The sequence below is a fragment of the Sorex araneus genome, chromosome 4 (assembly GCF_027595985.1).
Source record: "Sorex araneus isolate mSorAra2 chromosome 4, mSorAra2.pri, whole genome shotgun sequence".
In the NCBI taxonomy this organism is placed as follows: Eukaryota; Metazoa; Chordata; class Mammalia; order Eulipotyphla; family Soricidae; genus Sorex; species Sorex araneus.
The window spans coordinates 147161673-147179835 of NC_073305.1; the positions used below are offsets into that span (position 1 = coordinate 147161673).

The following is an 18163-nucleotide window of genomic DNA, read 5'->3' on the forward strand; positions in this document are numbered from 1 at the left end:
ACAAGAAATTGGAGAATTATATTTCATTTATTCCCTTAATACTATTAAAGATCAGGAAAATTTTCAAATCTGAAATTCTTATAGTGGATCATCATAGTTGATGAAAATGACCCTTGACAGAAAAAAACTAAACATATTTTGTCATGAACATGCTTTTCATTTGCTTAGTCATGTCTGTTCTCTGATCTGCCAATATTTTATTTTTTATCATTTTCCTTCATTTGTTTCACCGTCATGTATACTTTTTCATTAAGACTGTTTCTAATATCATAATTCTAGTGATATAGTTAAAGTTTTAGAGCCAGTGAATTCAGTATTCTTAAATAAATGTTTTACATTTTGGCAATTTAAATGAGCATGATATTTACAGAAAATCAAGGAAAATAGCTTGTCACATCTTCACAAAAGTAAACTCAAAGTGGATTAATGATCTTGAGATTAAACCAGAATCCATAAAATACATTGAAGAGAAAAAACCGGTAGAACACTCCAGGAAATTGACTGTAGAGGTGTCTTCAAAGAGATGCCCACATTGGCAAAGAAAACAAAAACAAAAATAAAAATAAACAAACAGGACTACATCACAGTAAAATGCTTCTGTGCAGCAACAGAAACACAAGCTACAATAAAAAAGACATACTACTGAATGACATACTCAAATTTTTTATTTGAGAGGATCTCAAATTAAAAAATAATAATAAAAGGAAAATATTTGCATGCAGCATATCAGATAAAGGGTTGATATCCAAGAGCTATAAAGCATGCCCCAAACTCAACAACAAAGAAATCAAATACCCCATGTACAAACAGGGTGAGAGAATGAACGAACACTTTCCAAAGAAGACACATGGATGGCTAACTGGTGTATAAAAAAAGTGATCATCATCACTTATGATTAGAGACAAGCATAAAAAACACTGAAATATCATCTCATGCTATGATAATGGCCCATATTAAAAAATCTGGGGCTGGAGTGATAGCACAGCAGGTAGGGAGTTTGCCTTGCACACGGCCGACCGAGTTCAATTCCCAGCATCCCATATGGTCCCCTGAGCACCACCAGGAATAATTCCTGAATGCAGACCCAGGAGTAACGCCTGAGAATTGCCGGGTGAGACCCAAAAGGCAAAAAAAGAAAAAATTCTGAAAACAGCCAGTTTTGGCGCGGGTGGGAGGTGGGGGTTATGATATGAAAGGAATGCTTATCCACTATTGGTAGCAATGTTGTCTGGTTCGTCTCTATGGGAAGAAATGTGGATATCTCTACAAAACAATAGGAAGAAAACTCCCACAGACCCAATGATAAATTTCTTGTTACTTATCCCCAAATCACAAAATCGTAATATATATATAAATATATGCAAATATATTTATATATATATTGCATATATAAATGGTATATGCAAACCTATGGTCTTGGTACGATAGCTAAGATATAGAAACAATCTAAAAGCCCAACCACAGATGAATGGATCAAGAAGTTGTATATATACGCGATGAAATACTGTGCAGCACAAAAAAAGTCATTCATTTTGAAGCAACACGAATGGACCAGAGGATTTCTTATTGAGTAAATGAAGTTCTCAGAAAGAAAGGGATGACTCAGAACGATCTCTCTTGTGTAGAACTTAACGATACACAGCAGGATAGCAAGGAAGAGCCAAAGGCAACATGATGGGAGAACTGATCCATACAACTGAGTCTGGGTGTGATGATTGAAGGGAAGGGGCACTGCAGTCCTTGGGGGAGGGAGGTGGGTATACTAGCGATGGGTTGGAATTATACTAATGGTGTTGGAATTATGTGCATGAGAAATCATCATTAACAGTATTATATAACATAGCTCCACTCAATATATATTAAAAATAAATAAAAATCTCTAAAAAGAATCCAATAGCAAAAATATAAAATTAAATTGATATAAAAACTATTTGTTAAACAACGGAAAACCCCAAAATGACAAATATTAACCCTGGCATATATGCATTTATGTGTGTCATGGGGTGGTAAGAGTAGCAGTTGTAGAGAAAGGTACTTTAAATTCAAGAAAAGATATTTAACTTAAAGAGAACAGTGTTGGACTTCTATCCATAATTTTACACAGAAGTATATTTACATCTCACATATTTTCTAATATTCAGTGTCAAAGCTCACATTACATGAGAAATTAATCATATATTGCCTTGAAATATTAAATTAAAGATGCAGAGAATTTTCAAGAGGGGCCCTTGATCCTCCTGACATGGTTTGAGAACCATACAATAAGATATGGAATATATATGTGTGTGTATATGTGTGTGTGCGTGTGCATGTATGTATATATATGTATATGTATGTAAATATATGTTGGTTAACAGAGATATAGTTTAATGAGCATGAGGATGATAACAGTATCTACCTCTCAATGTTGATTTTGGGATTGGATGAGTATCTAGACAAGTTTGTGGCAGTAAGCAGCAAGTGATCTAGCAAAGTTAGCTTTTAACTCAAGTAATATTTCTTCTGAGATAAAAAACAAAACAAAACAAAACTTACTTTTAAGAAAACCTGAAGGTCCTGAGTTTGGGTGTGCTGTAGAATGTCCTGTTGCAGATGTTTGAATATAGCTATACAGATGTATACTTGATAATCAGGGCCAAGGAGAACACAAGTAGCAATATAATGGCAGATTTCTATCCAATCTAAATAATTCCAGAAACACTGAGTTATCCACTGCAGACATATCTAGAAAAGAAGAAGTCAATTTTTCAGAAGTTTATTATAAACCTATTTGACTTAACAAGCTGTAACTGGTAAGTCACAAAAACAAATGAAGAGCTTGGCATTTAATAAAAATAAAGTTTTTTTTTTTACAAGCCTAACAAAGATGTTTCACCTATTTGCTAAATGTGTGAGAAAATTTTCATGGCCTTAGGATTCAAGATTCCAGGCTATTGATGTTGTTCATATTGCTTTAATACTTACTGATAAATAGTATATCCATTCATTTTATCATCTTCTAACTCATAATACAAGTCTCTTCTCTACAGATAACAAATACTTAGAGATTATTTAAATTCAGAGATGGGAATTTTTCCTATCCTACCTATATTCACAGACGTACAATTATACAGATGACAGATTGCTAAATGTTACATTAATGCAAATGGACTCTTGCAGACTCTGAAAACAATTTAAACCAAGTAGAATTATATAACATAAAACTAGGAGCTAATTTAAAGAACAACTGAAAAATGAGACTTTTTACAAAGTTTATCTTTTTATATAATATTTGTTTTGATTATGAAAGCAATTCAACTGCATCAAAACCAGAAAAAAACAGGGGAAAATAAACAATAACAATGACACAGATTATCACTGCAACATTTTGGTACATTAATATTACAGACAACATTGTCTCTTCCCTCCCCCCACCCCAAGCCAAAGTAATAACCTCAAATACCTGTGATTGTGGCAGTATTGAAAATAGAGCTCTTTATAAAGAAAACTAGGTTCCCGTGAGGTCACTGGAGTCAACCCCACTCCTATTTAACTGGTGTTATACAAAAGGGGAAATCTGAACAGACATAGACACATAGAGAAGAAAGATGCTGAAAAGACATGGAGAATATTATGCGAAGATAGAGAATTAGAGGGATAAATCCACAATACAAAAACCTCTAAAGAAAATTAGGAGAGAGGAAACAATTTGCCTCTGACTGGAGGCAATTCTTCCCTAGTGCCTTGAGGAGGACTTTATCCATGATCACACGCTGAATCTGGCCTCCGAACTCAAAAGCTCAAAGACAAGCATTCTTACTATTTCCAACAGTCCTAGCAATCTAATACAATTACTCTACAGCATTTTAATTTTTGTTTATAATTTTTAAATTACCTTTCACCCTGTAAAAGCCCATGCTCAAATCTGCCTCTGCTAGAACACATACCCACTGTAATGACTTTAATTTAGCAATTCTGTTTAAAGACCTCATTTTCTCAGGTTCCGGAGTTGGTTTAGAACTTCAACCTATGAATTCTCGGGGACAGGGGCACAATTAATTTATAAACAAGATTATCACTGAATTTCTACCTTTCGTGTAATTTGTATGTGGACATACCATTAACGTTTTAATCTCAGCCATTATATTTTTATATCCTCTGATATTCACTGTTACTGATGATGCCAACTACATGTGCCCAAATATGTTCTTCATTTTTAAATTATAATTTTGCTCTCAGGTATAAGTTTTTCCTGTACTAGAATTATATATATCCTTTTTTAAAATTTCCAAAATCTTTCCACAAAGTCTATTAAGTTAATTTACTGCTGAATTAGAATTTATCTGTGAATATCCAGTGTTTATAAACAAGCAGACAAATTAAATTTTCTAAGGTCTCCAGTTTCCTGTTTACCTGGTACTGATCAGGTTCTTCTCCCTGATCTTGACCTTGGAGGACAGGCTGACATGCAGAGTTCATTACCAAACTTCCATTGTTCCCTAAAAATCTCCATAGCATGAATCTACTGAACTTTGGAAACACATTTTCTGTACCTACTTCATTAGCGTGCTGGTTGTAATCAGCGGATCTTTGACGAGAGGCAATACTTTTAATTTCTTGAATTCACTGCTGCCAGGGTTCCTCTTTCTGTCTATCTGCCTCTCTCTCTCTGTCTCTCCTTTTCCCTCATTCCACTTTCACCTATTTATGCCAATATAGTCCTTCATTTTGGCAGCTTAGATTGGCCCTGAGATTTTAGCAGCCTCTCCTTGCTCGTCCTTCTCAATGCTGCTGTATTGGCTCTTCCAGGGTCAGGATATGAGGCAGTTTTTTGTTACTGTTTTTGGCATATTGAATAGACCACGTGTAGCTTGCCAGGATCTGCTGTGCGGGTGGCATGTTGTAATGGTCTGCGTGGTGAAAAACATGTCACAAAATTTGTACATGGATGTGCTGCTCATGTACAGAGAGTACTGGCCAGATCGACACAGTCAATGCAAGGAATCCAGCCCTGCACCTGCCTGCATCTCTGGGCAGCAACTGTTGGTTCGCTCCTTGCCGGTTGGCAGCATTGCCACCCCCTCATCATAAGGTGGTGAACTATCGAGGGGGTTTAAAGCACGTATGCTGGCATTGGAAGCAGCCATCGAGGACCTGATGGTGCAAGCACAGAAGATCAAGTATGATGTAACTGGATTGACTTAGATGAGAAGGCATTGATCACATCATGCCAGTTTCCGACACGGGAGAACTGTTCCTAGGATAATGCGACAGCAGAGACATCGGTGGTGTCGGTGTCCTCCTTAACACAAACTTGGCCATGAGCACTGATTTGTTTGAATGCCTAACAACCCAAATCAGATGTTTATGTTTGAATAGATGTGGCTCGTTGCTAGTAGTTTCTATCCTTGTCGTCTACACACCAACATCCAATTACGATGAAGAAGAAATTGAGAAGTTCTACACAGGGCTGGAGAAGTTCTATAAAGAAGACCACACCTTCTACAAGGTCATTGTCGGTGATTTTAATGCCAAGGTAGTACTGAGAAGATCGCCCGAAGAACTTCACATTGGGACCCAAGGCTTAGAATGGAATGAACAGGGTGAGATACTATCTGAGTTCATCATGTCAGACAAGAACATCCATGGTAACTCGCAGTTCCAGAAGGCTGAATCTAAACGCTGGGCATGGGAGTCTCCTGGTGGACAGTTCCACAACAAAACTGACCACATTATATTCAATTGACAGTTTTGCCTGACCGATGTCACTGTTGTCTCAAAATTCCAAACAGGATTGGACCACCGTCTCCTTCATACAAAATTCTACTTCATGAGCAAGGAGAAAGGGCTGCAATGTTTAAGTAGAGAACTCCCAGAACGACCACCAACTGTGAGCTTTTTGGCACTATTATGGCAATATAGGAAGACGCCGTCATTGTCAACACTGACGAGGAATACGATCGACTGGTTCAGCACCTCCATGATTGTGCAAAGTACACTGAGAGAGAGAAAGTTAAAAAAAGACGCCTGTCTGGAAGCCTGCTTCATGAGCAAAAGGGAGAACTTAGATGGAATAGAGAAGGGACCACTAAGAAAATGATGGCTGGAGAAATCAGTCAGGATGGGAGACGTGTGCTGAAAGTAGGCAATGGACCAAACATGATGGCCTCTCAGTGTCTGTGTTGAAGCCATGATGCCCCAAAGTAGAGAAGTAGAGAGAGAGAGTATGGGGAATATTGTATGCCATGGAGGCAGGGGGAGGGTTGGAAAGTGGGGGGGGGGGTGAGACAGGGGATACTGGTGGTGGGGAATGTGCACTGGTGGAGGGACAGGTGTTTGATCATTGTGTGATTGTAACCCAAACATGAAAGCTTGTCATGATCCCATGGTGTTAAAATAAAAGTGTTGGATACCAAACCCACAGTGGGTCACATATAGGCATGTGTCTGGTCCAGTTTACTATTTCTCCAAACTCCCAATAAAAGGTGCTTAATTTTGCTCTTATGGTGCTTACACTTAAGAGAAGGGTTACACTTTTACAATGGACGGCACTTGGCAGAATCTCCTGCCCCCATGCCAGGCTGTCTTCACTGGGGCTCCTCGGAGCAGGACAGGTTGTTTCCCTCACTGGCCCAAGTAGAACCCTGGCAGCCGAAAAACCTCCAGAACCCATCCAGTCATGCCCGAGGCCATTCTCCACATACTCGGTCAAGCTTCACCCATGAAGGAACCAGCAGAGGAACCCAGGTATGTGGGACCTTTCGCTGACCTCTCTAAGCCTGCTTGGATTGGGACTGGGCCACCTGCACCCAGATCCCTAGTTTTCCAGTAGCTTGGCAGTCACACACACAAACTGCTCCAGTGCCATGTAACCTCATCAACAGCCAAAATCCAGAGACTATAAAACAAAGCTTCCCGAAGAGAGTGATGTAGTATTTTCTGGACTGTGTGGCCACATTCATGGCTGCACAACCTCTATGTAGCCATCTAACTCACTGATGTACTGAAAGTAGCACACATTTGTTTGATTTTAACACATTTGCTTAAACTGTCTTATAAAATGGCCCCAGAATAAAATACAACAACCTTCACACACTTCCCTCTTATTGTGATGGGAAGATGCTCGCTTGTGGGGTGAGTGCTTGAATATTTTCTGCAATGAACTATTGTGAACTACTTTATGGAAATAAAATGTATAAAAATTGCAAAATAAACAAATAAATTTTATTTATTTATAAATAAATGAAATGCATGGCACTTATATTTTATTGAAATGTGGAGCTGGAGGTGTGGCTCTGCAGTAGATCACTTGCACTGCAAATTCTTGTCACTGTTTCTGCCCTGCCCCATATATCCTACTGAAATAAACTTAATATTAAAAACTAAAGTAATTATTTATGGTTACTTGATTGAACAAAAATTACTACATGTGAGTGAACTCATCTAAAATTTGTCTATCTCTCACTTACTTCACTTGATATGGCACTTAAAAGGAATTCTAATCAGGACTGGAGAAAGAACAAAGGCTGTCTTGCAAGTACTAAACATGGTTCAAATTCCTGACACTATAAATGGTCCCAAGCACTGTTAGGAATAATACCTGAGCACAGAGTTAGGAGTAAGCCCTGAGTATTTTTGGGTGTGGCCCAAAGTACCATCCTCCTAACAAATAAATTCTAATAAAAATCTACATATCTGACAGCATTTTTTTGGGGGGGTAATCTAGTTGGCTTATTATTTTCACTTTGAGATGAGTGAATTATAGTTAGCAACCACCTATAAATCCTTCATTAATCAATAATACTTCAATATCTCAAACACACAACCTCAAAATCTCCTACATAGGTCAAATTGAATAAGTTTTGAAGTACAAAATTTTAAGTTATATCATTACTTAAACCATAAAAACATTTAATTATTTATTTTTTCATATTTTATAATGATAAAATGGTAAACATCAACAAAAAATGAAACAGTTCTTATAGCACAAAATGATTAGCTCACATGAGGAGCCATTTCAAAAGATATTTTACAATGAGTAACTTAGAAATGACAAAATTATTACTCAGAAATGATGCAGTAGTAAGGAACCGAGAGATAACTCAGTGGAGAGTGCCTGCTTTACAGAAATGAAGCTGAAAGTTTGATCATTACCCCAGCGTAGGTGCTGAATGAGATTCTAGTGGCAGAATCACAGAAAATGTGATCTCTGCTCATTGCACAGAGAATGTGCAAGCACAAAACACGAAGTATGCAACCCCAGTAAGCACCACAAAAAAATGTGTGCATGCCTGTCACTAAAAAGTCACAGATATGTACTAATAATAAGTTATAAATATGAACACAAATTATTTTATTAATTGAAGTGCATCTCCTATGTTTGATGAGAATGAAATTTTCTTTAAAAACAAAGATTTGGAAGTTAAAGGAATAATACTTCCTGTATATTACCTGAGATGGCGCAAAACCAGACATGTGAAAAGCTGAAAACACAAGTGGCACTTCTGCCTTTAGTAGCATTTCAATATAATGAGTGCTGCAAAAGTATACAGGGTGGATGCCAGATTTTATAGTATCAGTAGGTAGGTATCTCTGCACAAAAAAAGAATTAAAAAATTTAATGAATATGAAATTAATTTTAAAATAATCAAACAAACTTACCTAGTTTTTCTTTTTCTAAGTTGCTTTTTTCATTATTGATGTGATGGCAGAAGAACTGAAAATATTACAATTATGTAAATGTCAAAAGCATGTTTAAAACACTGAAGAAAAAACAAACACCATGAGAAATAGTATGATATAATTTCCAAGACCCTGGAATAAAGTTACTACTTTATAACTTTGACAACTTCAATTCCTTGTGGAATGATGGAAAGATGTTTCATGAAAATGAATATATGTATGGCAGAGTACATGAAAGTGTTTTAGATAGTAACCCCAAGTGTATTTCAATATGCTTAATATTCTTAGCTTTGATCAATAATTCTAATAGTGTCTAAAATGTTTCAGGCTATTAATTCTTTTTTGTTGTTTTTGGCAGTGCTTAGGGCTTACTCCTGGCCTTGTGCTCAGGAATCACTCCTGGTGGGCTTGGGGGACCATATGGAGTGCTGGGAATAGAACCTGAGGATAAACTCCAGGTTGGCTAATTGCAAAAGTCCAACAAGCTGACTATGGATCTTGCCCCTAGGATGTTAATTCTTAAGGATAGTTGCTTAATTCCATTTTACTTCCTTTTGAATTGTATTAAAGCACTATGATTTACAAAATTATTCACAGTTGGGTTTTAGGCATACAATATTCCATCACTGATCCCTAGTTCCTATTTTCTAAGTTAATATTAAGTAACCCATGTCTGAACCTGAGTTACAATGAATTAAAATGAGAAGCTCTCCAAGAACTGCTTCTCTAAAACTCAAGGGTGAGGGTAGAAGGGAGAACACATAATACATTCCTACTGAAGTTCTCAGGTCATCTATATATTAAATTTTATATCTATATGTGGACTGGAGCGATAGCACAGTGGGGAGAGCATTTGCCTTGCACGCCACCAACCCGGGTTCGATTCCCCCATCCCTCTGGAAAGCCCGCCAAGCTGCCAAGAGTATCCTGCCCACACAGCAGAGCCTGGCAAGCTACCCGTGGCATATTCATATGCCAAAAAGAGTAACAACAAGTCTCACAATGGAGACATTACTGGTGCCCGCTCAAGCAAATCGATGAAAAATGGGACGACAGTGCTACAGTGCTACAGATAATATCTATATGTGTATAGATATAAAACATGACTGCATATGTATTCATACACATTGATACATTTACAAACCTAGCTTTTCCAACAATTTCTTCATAAAGTGGGCTAATTTTAAATTTATATCAGGCAAAATATAGCCTTATAAATTTTTAATGAGTTACTATAAAACCATTTTTAATTGCAATAGCATTGCTATGAACAAGAATAAACAAATTTTGTCAAGAAAAAATTGTCTACTGACTATACCCTATATAATAAAATAAATATTTATTTTAGTTACATATGAAAAATACATAATTAAGACAGCTTTTTAAAATGTCATCTATGTTATTTACTTGGAAATTTTCCTTTTAAGCTTGAAACTCAAACAGGAAAGCTTGTAACTATATCTCACAGTGATTCAATTAAAAAAAAAAAAAAAGTGGTAGACCTAGTTCCATCCCCTGTACCATAGAGTCTCCTGAGAACTACGAGGAGTGATCCATGAGCAAAAAACTTAGGAGCAAACCCTGAGCTGTCAGGCATGACCCTAAAACAGAAAAATATAAAATAAAATTAACTTTAAAACAATGTGGGAGGCTGGCACAATAGTATAGTCTTGCATGTGGCAGGACAGGGCTGAATCTCCAACACGCCATGTGGACCCTGAACCCCGACAGATGTCATCCCTGAGTGCAGAGCAAAGAGTAAGAAGTGCTGGGTATGACACAGAAAATTCAAATATTGGTAATTGGCAGGGAGGCGGGCTCAGGGTAATCCTGTAAGAAGTTTGGGTGTGGAAGGCTGTGCTGGAGAGATAGTACAGTGGGTAAGGTGCTTGCCTTGCATTATGTCAAACAGGGTTCAATCCCCAGCACCTTGTATTGACCCCAGCCTCACTAAGAGTGATGAGTATATTTGGATCAGACTTGCTAATAGAGACAACAGACTAATTATATCCATAAATAAGCCCTTATTACAATAGATTCTCAAGATAAAGCAAAACTCTTCAACTTTTATAGTTTATACTCCATTAGAAAAAAATTATTCAATACTTTCTAACTACTAACAGACTTCCTAGCACCAAACCTCATATAGAGGAGTTAGCTACTTAACAAATTACTGACCAAATGGCAAAAATATTGTAATTACACACTGCAACCACAGTAACCTGTCTTATAATAAAGTTTTACTGTCAATTAATTGCCTTCTCCCTACTAATTTACAGTAAATGGAACGGCTTTCATAAAATCTGGTCAGTAATGACAACTTTTGCCATATAAATAGAAAGGTCTTTTGAATTACCAGAGTACAAAACACATTTTTAACACTTTCAGTGTTTTGTGTATTTTGCTTAGTCATAACTCTCTACAACTATGGCAAGTCATTTAAAAGACAACTTTAAACAAAATTCAGAATATAAATATCTTCAAATGATGTTTTCAATGTTTATTTCATAAGAGTAATGGTAATAGTTAAGAAATCTACCTTCTATAAGAGCACAAATAGAAAAGTGATCCTCCTACCATGCAATGCATCTGAGTTTACACCCCCCCAAAAAGAATCTGGAGTTTTCCTACTGGGGGGTGTAAAGTGGGGCATTATTACCTAATATGAGAAAAAAATGCCTTAGGACAATTTTTAAAACCATGCAACGTAATTTTTTTTAAAAAACAACTGAGGCTCTAATACCTTTTGAATATGTTTTCTAAAGTAGTATGAGTCTACTACTCCTTATACATTTCTATTCAAAGATTAATCTCCACTCTACAGACTATGTTAAATAAATACTACTGGTCACAGTTTGGGATGAATCAATGAACTAAACAGAAAATCGGGCCCTCAGTTACCTGATATCTAAGTGTCTAAATAATATGTAGATAAATTAAGCAGCACAGTACAAATTAAATGGACCATGGAAATAAAGAGAGAAATACAATAAGGTTAATGAGGTCTAAGAATGTGGGGCTAAAAGATTAAGGACGACCTCAATAAAGTAGAGAAGTCTGTGCTATTAATAACTAACAGTAAACCATGCTACCACAATTGCGTATTTGCTTATTTATAATCCAGCAAAGACGCTGTCAGAACAATGCTTTAGACAAATGGAGTGAAAAACAAAACAAAACAAAAAATACATAACTTTTAAAATAACAGTTGAAGATGTTGTTAAATAGATGCTAATAACTGTCAAAAAAGACAAAATGCTCAACTATTAAACCAAAAATATTTAAACTGCTGACTATACAAACATTTGTAACTACACTTAGTCAAGAGTACCCCATAGAAATCCTAGAGAGGACCTCAGCAAAATGTTATTTATATTAAACAGAAATTTTAAAAAAAACTGCTGATAATAAAATATTCAACTTGGTATAGTTGGTATACTTTGTATACCAAGAAAAACACTATATAAGTCTTTGTTGATGATATAGCACTGTCGTCCTGTTGTTCATCGATTTGCTCGAGCAGGCACCAGTAATGTCTCTATTGTGAGACTTGTTGTTGCTGTTTTTGGAGTATCAAATAAGCCATGGGTAGCTTGTCAGGCTCTGCCATGCAGGCAGAATACTCTCAGTAGCTTGCCAGGCTCTCTGAGATGGACGAAGGAATCAAACCTGTGTCGGCTGTGTGCAAGGTAAACGCCCTACCTGCTACCTACCTCAATTTTTTAAGAAAAAAAGAAAAGTCTCAAAGCTTTTCATTAAGAATTAATTTGAAAAACCTCAAGTAACTATTACTCGATTTCATTCATATATCTATATTCCATATTATTTATATTTTATTTGGGGGTTGGGGGATGATTTGGGACCATATCTGGCTGTGATAGGGATTGAGCCCATGTTAACTTCATGCAAGGCAAATGTCCTACCCATTGTACTATCTCTCCAGCCCCTCTACATTCCATTTTAAATGATAGTATCAAAATTGCAAATCTAATGAAATCTGGTTTCTAGAGTCCTGCCTGATTTAAATTTTAGAGAAAGAAATGCTGTCAGAACTTATCATTAATATCATTTGAGCAAAAAAATTAGGATAGTCAAAATGTTAGAATGTAAATATCCTTTTTTAAATACTTGAGATAAAAAACATGACTGGATTTGGGGCTGGAGCAATAGCACAGCAGGTAGGGTGTTTGCCTTGCACAAGGCCCACCAGGGTTCAATTTCCAGCATTCCATATGGTTCCCCGAGCATAACCAGGAGTAATTCCTGAGTGCATGAGTCATGAGTAACCCTTGTGCATTGCTGGGTGTTACACACATAATTTTAAGAACTGCTCATCTACAAAATAACTGATACATATCCACTGATTTAAGAAAAAATACATTGACTTTTCCTTCCCTATTTGCTTCCTTCTTTGTATCAATAACTTTTTTCATTATGCAAATTAGGATAGTATCTTGGGCTGGAGAGATAGCACAGCAGGTAGGGCTTTGCCTTGCATACAGCCGATTGGGTTTGATTCTTCTGTCCCTCTCAGAAAGTCCGGCAAGCTACCAAGAATATCCCACTGCCCACATAGTAGAGCTTGGCAAGCTCCCCATGGCGTATTCGATATGCCAAAAACAGTAACAACAGGTTTCACAATGAAAATGTTACTGGTGCCTGCTCGCGCAAATCGATGAACAACAGGAAGATAGTGCTACAGTGCTAATTTACAAGTGCTAGAAAATTTCTCAGGATTTAAAAAGAGCTATTTCAAGAATGAAATAATATTTTAGTTATTTTACATTATTTTATTTGATATTGTGTTTCTATATGACAATACGTGCAAGTAAATGAATGTGAAAATAGAAGTAAAATAATATTAAACCATGAAACATGTAATAAATGTGTCATTTATTATAATATCTATACTTCTTGGCAACCATAACTTATCAATGAAAACTACATGATTTCATTATTTATATGCAACATATCAGTGAAAAGGTTTAGGAAGAACTAATAAAACTAATATATATAGCAAACATTTTCCCCTAATGACAGCAAGAAAATAAGTAAAACAAAATACAGAAGCATTAACAAATTGAGAGAATTACGTATAAATCAAACTGAGATCTCACAGAATTAGTAAAATCTCTTTGATACTATCTTCACTTTTGATACTGTCATCCCATTGCTCATCAATTTTGCTCACGAGGGCACCAGCAATGTCCCCATTGTGGAGACTTGTTGTTACTGTTTTTGGCATATCGAATTTGCTATGGGTAGCTTGCCAGGCTCTGGTGTGTGGACAAGATACTCTCAGTAGTTTGCCAGGCTCTCTGAGAGGGGCAGAGGAATCAAACCCGGTTGGCCACTCGCAAGGCAAATGCCCTACCCGCTGTTGCGATCAGGATAGTATCTCCAGGCCAAGATACTATCTTAAAGATAATAAAGTATTTTTGATTATAAACAGAGGATTGGGATTGGGATGGGGGTGGGAATGGAGACCAATATATATGTGACTCAGGGACAATGGTGGAAGTACTATCTTAAAGATAAGTATTTTAGATTATAATATGGATTACTAAGCAGAGGATTTTGGGTGAGGAGGACATGGAGATGGGAATGAAAACCAATCAAGAGGTGACACGGGGACAGTGGTAAAGGGTTGTGGACAATTTTGGTGGTGGTGCATTTAATACTTCTGTATATAAATACTATATGATTTAACACCATTGCAAACATTTTACTTAAGGTATAATAAAACAAAAATTTTAAATTATCTGAATCAGCTAGTAAGGAGCTTACCTTATACACGGCAGACCTGGGTTCAATCCTGGGCACCCTATATGGTCCCCCAACTCCCACAAGTCCCAGTGGAGTGATCCCTGAACACACAGCCAGAAGTAAGCCCTAAGCACCACCGGGTGTGCCTCCAAAACAGCAACAACAAAAGGAATTTAATAAAACTCATTAATTGCTTCCAAATAGTAAATAGTGTTGTTCCTCTACTGAGTATGTTAAATTCTTACCTAGTACATTAGTTGCTTTAAATTTTGGTTTTTGTTTGTTTGGGTGCAACACTCGGCATTGCTCAGGGCTTATTCCTGGCTCTACACTAAGGGACCGTATGGATGCAGGGGACTGAACCCCGAGTGAGTCAGCTGTGTTCAACTCAAGTGCCTTCCCCACTGTATTATTTCTCTAGTCCCTTAAATTTTAATTTAAACAACAGATTCTTTGTGTTTTGTTTTTCTTTTTTTAGTGCTAGAGTTTGAACACAGAGCTCTACCACTAAGCTACATCCCTACAATAAATACAGATTTTTGTAAGAGAGAAATATTACAAAGTATTTAATTTATAGTAATAACACAACAGGTAGGGTGGTTTGCCTTGCATGCAGCTGACTAGGGTTCAATTTTTCCGCCCCTCTCGGAGATCCCGGCAAGCACCGAGAGTAACCCGTCGTGCACGCGGCAGAGCCTGGCAAGCTACCCATGGCTTATTCAATATGCCAAAAACAGTAACAACAATTCTCACAATGGAGATGTTACTGGTGCCCACTCGAGCAAATCGATGAATAATGGGATGACAGTGCAGTGCCTACTAAGTGCCTGTAAAGCATCTTATGACAATATATTTATTTAAATGCTAATAATGCATCTATTATTATTAACCTTCCTTCAGTTGTCATTAAGACACAAAGTATTTAGGAAGGAATAAATAAATAAATAAATAAATAAATAAATAAAACAAAAAAACTAAAGTATTTAGGAAAATGTCAAACTTGTATTTTCAAGAAAATTAGTGAAAAGCATGCAGGAAAAAAATGAACAAATTATTATATAGCACTCACAAATAAACTAATTGTATCTTAGCAAATTCAACTAGAACTTTCCTAAAATTTAAAACTCTTTAACTATCAGAATATAATATCTTACAGAAATATGTAGTCTTGGCAACCAAAGAAATGCAGAGGTCAGAAGCCTGGAGAACTGCTGAAGAAATCTGAATGTTTTCTCTTTGTCCCCCAACATTATTATGAACAAAGAAGACACAAACCAGTCATGGCCAGGATAACTCCCCTGAAGACAAACTGAAAAGCATAGTTAAGGAACTTTTACAAAATTCTGTCTTAGGGCCAGTCCACAGGGTAGTTTACTTGCTTAGCACTGACGCAAGCTGCAGCCCACTTGGTCTTCTGCTCTCTGCCAGGACTGATCCCTGGCACAGAGCCAGGAGTAAACCCTGAGCACCACCAAGTGCGGCCCCTAGGCAAAACAAAACAAATTTTTGTCTTACAAGATAAAAGTAAGAATGCCATGAGTATTTCTTTGAGAGATCTCTCTCAGAAAAGAGACAAAAAATAGTACTCAGACCTCAATTGCCTTCACTAATTTGTAAGCTACTGAAGAAAAATCAAGCTTTCTTAACAAAAACAATCACTTTGAACTATTTTAATGTATTAGTTGTATTATTTGCTTATATGTTCAGTCGTGGTCAGTGGCACAAGCAACCAGAGGAAAGTCTGTCCTCTTTGCAAAAACATGATTGCTGAAGTCCTGGCCAAACAGTACCATTAGGTTCAGGTTGTCTGGTAAATCACCAGCACAAGTAATAATTTAAAAATCATACATGCTATGCTTGGACTGGAGCAACAGCACAGCGGGTAGGGCATTTGGCTTGCACGCAGCCGACCTGGGTTTGATTCCTTTGTTCCTCTCGGAGAGCCCAGCAAGCTACCGAGTTTATCCCGCCTGAATGGCAGAGCATGGCAAGGTACCCGTGGCATATTCAATATGCTAAAAATAGTAACAACAAGTTACACAATGGAGATGTTATCGGTGCCCAACTCAGCAAACAGATGAATAATGGGACAACAGTGACACAGTGCAGTGCTACACTTTATGCTTAAATAATATGAATGTTGTGTATAGTTTTTCTTCAAATTAAGCCCTATTCCTAAAAGACAACCATTCAAATAAAATAATAACTAGATGGCTTAAACAAAAGAAACAGTCTTATTCTGAATTCACTAAAGCTATTTTTAAAACTCTTTGATAGTTCTGTAAATATATAATAACTGTTGCCATTTAATTTAGCTAAGCAGCTACTATATTTATATTTACTTTGGTCAGAGAGAGTCTTTCAATTTCACTTAAATAGTTTTGCTGTTTTTCTTATCATTGTTGAAAATACAGAATTGCAGGGGGTAGGACTAACTTTACCTATCACTAAAGTTCCAGTACCATCCCCTCATCAGAACAAATTCTCTCTCCCACAACTTCCATACTCTTCTTTCCCTCCAGGAACCTCCACAGTTTACATAGAGTTCAAGCTAATTTTTTTGAGTCTGACCAGTTTGCTTTAGCTATTCTCACTTCACATCTGAGTAACCGTCTTTCCCTCTGACTTATTTAACATAGCATAATCAACAGAACTTAATTTAGTCCCAAATGATAAAATTTCATTGTTTTAATGCAGGATTGGTTTTCTCTTAGTATTCACCACATCTAATTTATTCACATATCTTCTTTTTTTATTTTTTTTATTGAATCACCATGTGGAAAGTTACAAAGCTTTCAGGTTTAAGTCTCAGTTATACAATGCTCGAATACCCATCCCTTCACCAGTGCACATATCCACCACCAAGAACCACAGTATACCTCCCCCAACCCCCCACCTCCCTAGCCCCCACCCCGCCTGTGTAACTGATAAATTTCACTTTACTTTTACTTTACTTTGATTACATTCAATATTTCAACAAAAAACTCACACATATCTTCATTTAGATTGATTCCATCTCCTGGTTACTATGAGTAATGCTGATCTGAACAGAGGGGAACAAATAGCCTTTGGAATTAATATAGTCTTATTCTTCTGAAGACAAGTCTAGAGATCTATGGTATTTTTTTTAAGAAAACTTCATACAATTTTGAGTAGAGGTTAAACCAATCTGCATTCCCACTAATGGTGCGCAGAGTCCCTTTCTCTTTCCACTTCCATTACAACTGTTGTTTCAATCTTTTAAATTGTTCTTTGCATTTTTTAATAAGATCTAATATTGAACATCCATATATCAATGAACAATCTAGCTAAATATATTCTCTGTTTTCTCAGGTCTTTTCCCATTTTTGTGATTGGATTGCTTGATTTTTGTTATTTTTTGTGTTCCTTGTGTATGCTGGCTATCAGCCATATGTCAGCCACATGATGTGCAAATATTTTATCCCAACTGCTAAGTCAGTTCATTATACTTGTGTGATTTTATTTCATTGTGTAGAGAGTTTTAAATTTGATGCAGTCCCATTTGTTTATTCTTGCTTTTATTTACCCTTCTAGTATCCAATTACATGTCTGAGGCATTTTTTCCCATGCATTTTATGGTTTTCATTTTAGTATCCAAATCCCTTAATGCATTTTGTGTTATTTTTTTTTTTATAGATTCAAACAGGAATATAGTCTTAAGGTTCTGCATGTGGTTTTCCATGCAGAACCTTAAATAAAGAGACTTTCCTTTTCC

The 18163-nt window shown here is 36.6% G+C and overlaps 1 protein-coding gene across 1 annotated transcript in view; it reads right to left on the bottom strand.

Moving 5' to 3' along the window:
- TBC1D32 (TBC1 domain family member 32) overlaps positions 1–18163 on the bottom strand; it is a 227184-nt gene that overhangs the window by 10464 nt on the left and 198557 nt on the right. Inside the window, exons 31-33 of the mRNA XM_055137151.1 lie at positions 15582–15736; positions 8431–8571; positions 2536–2724 (exon numbers count right to left, since the gene is read on the bottom strand). Of these exons, the coding sequence (XP_054993126.1) occupies positions 2536–2724; positions 8431–8571; positions 15582–15736 (485 nt within the window). The remainder of the gene's footprint in view (positions 1–2535; positions 2725–8430; positions 8572–15581; positions 15737–18163) is intronic.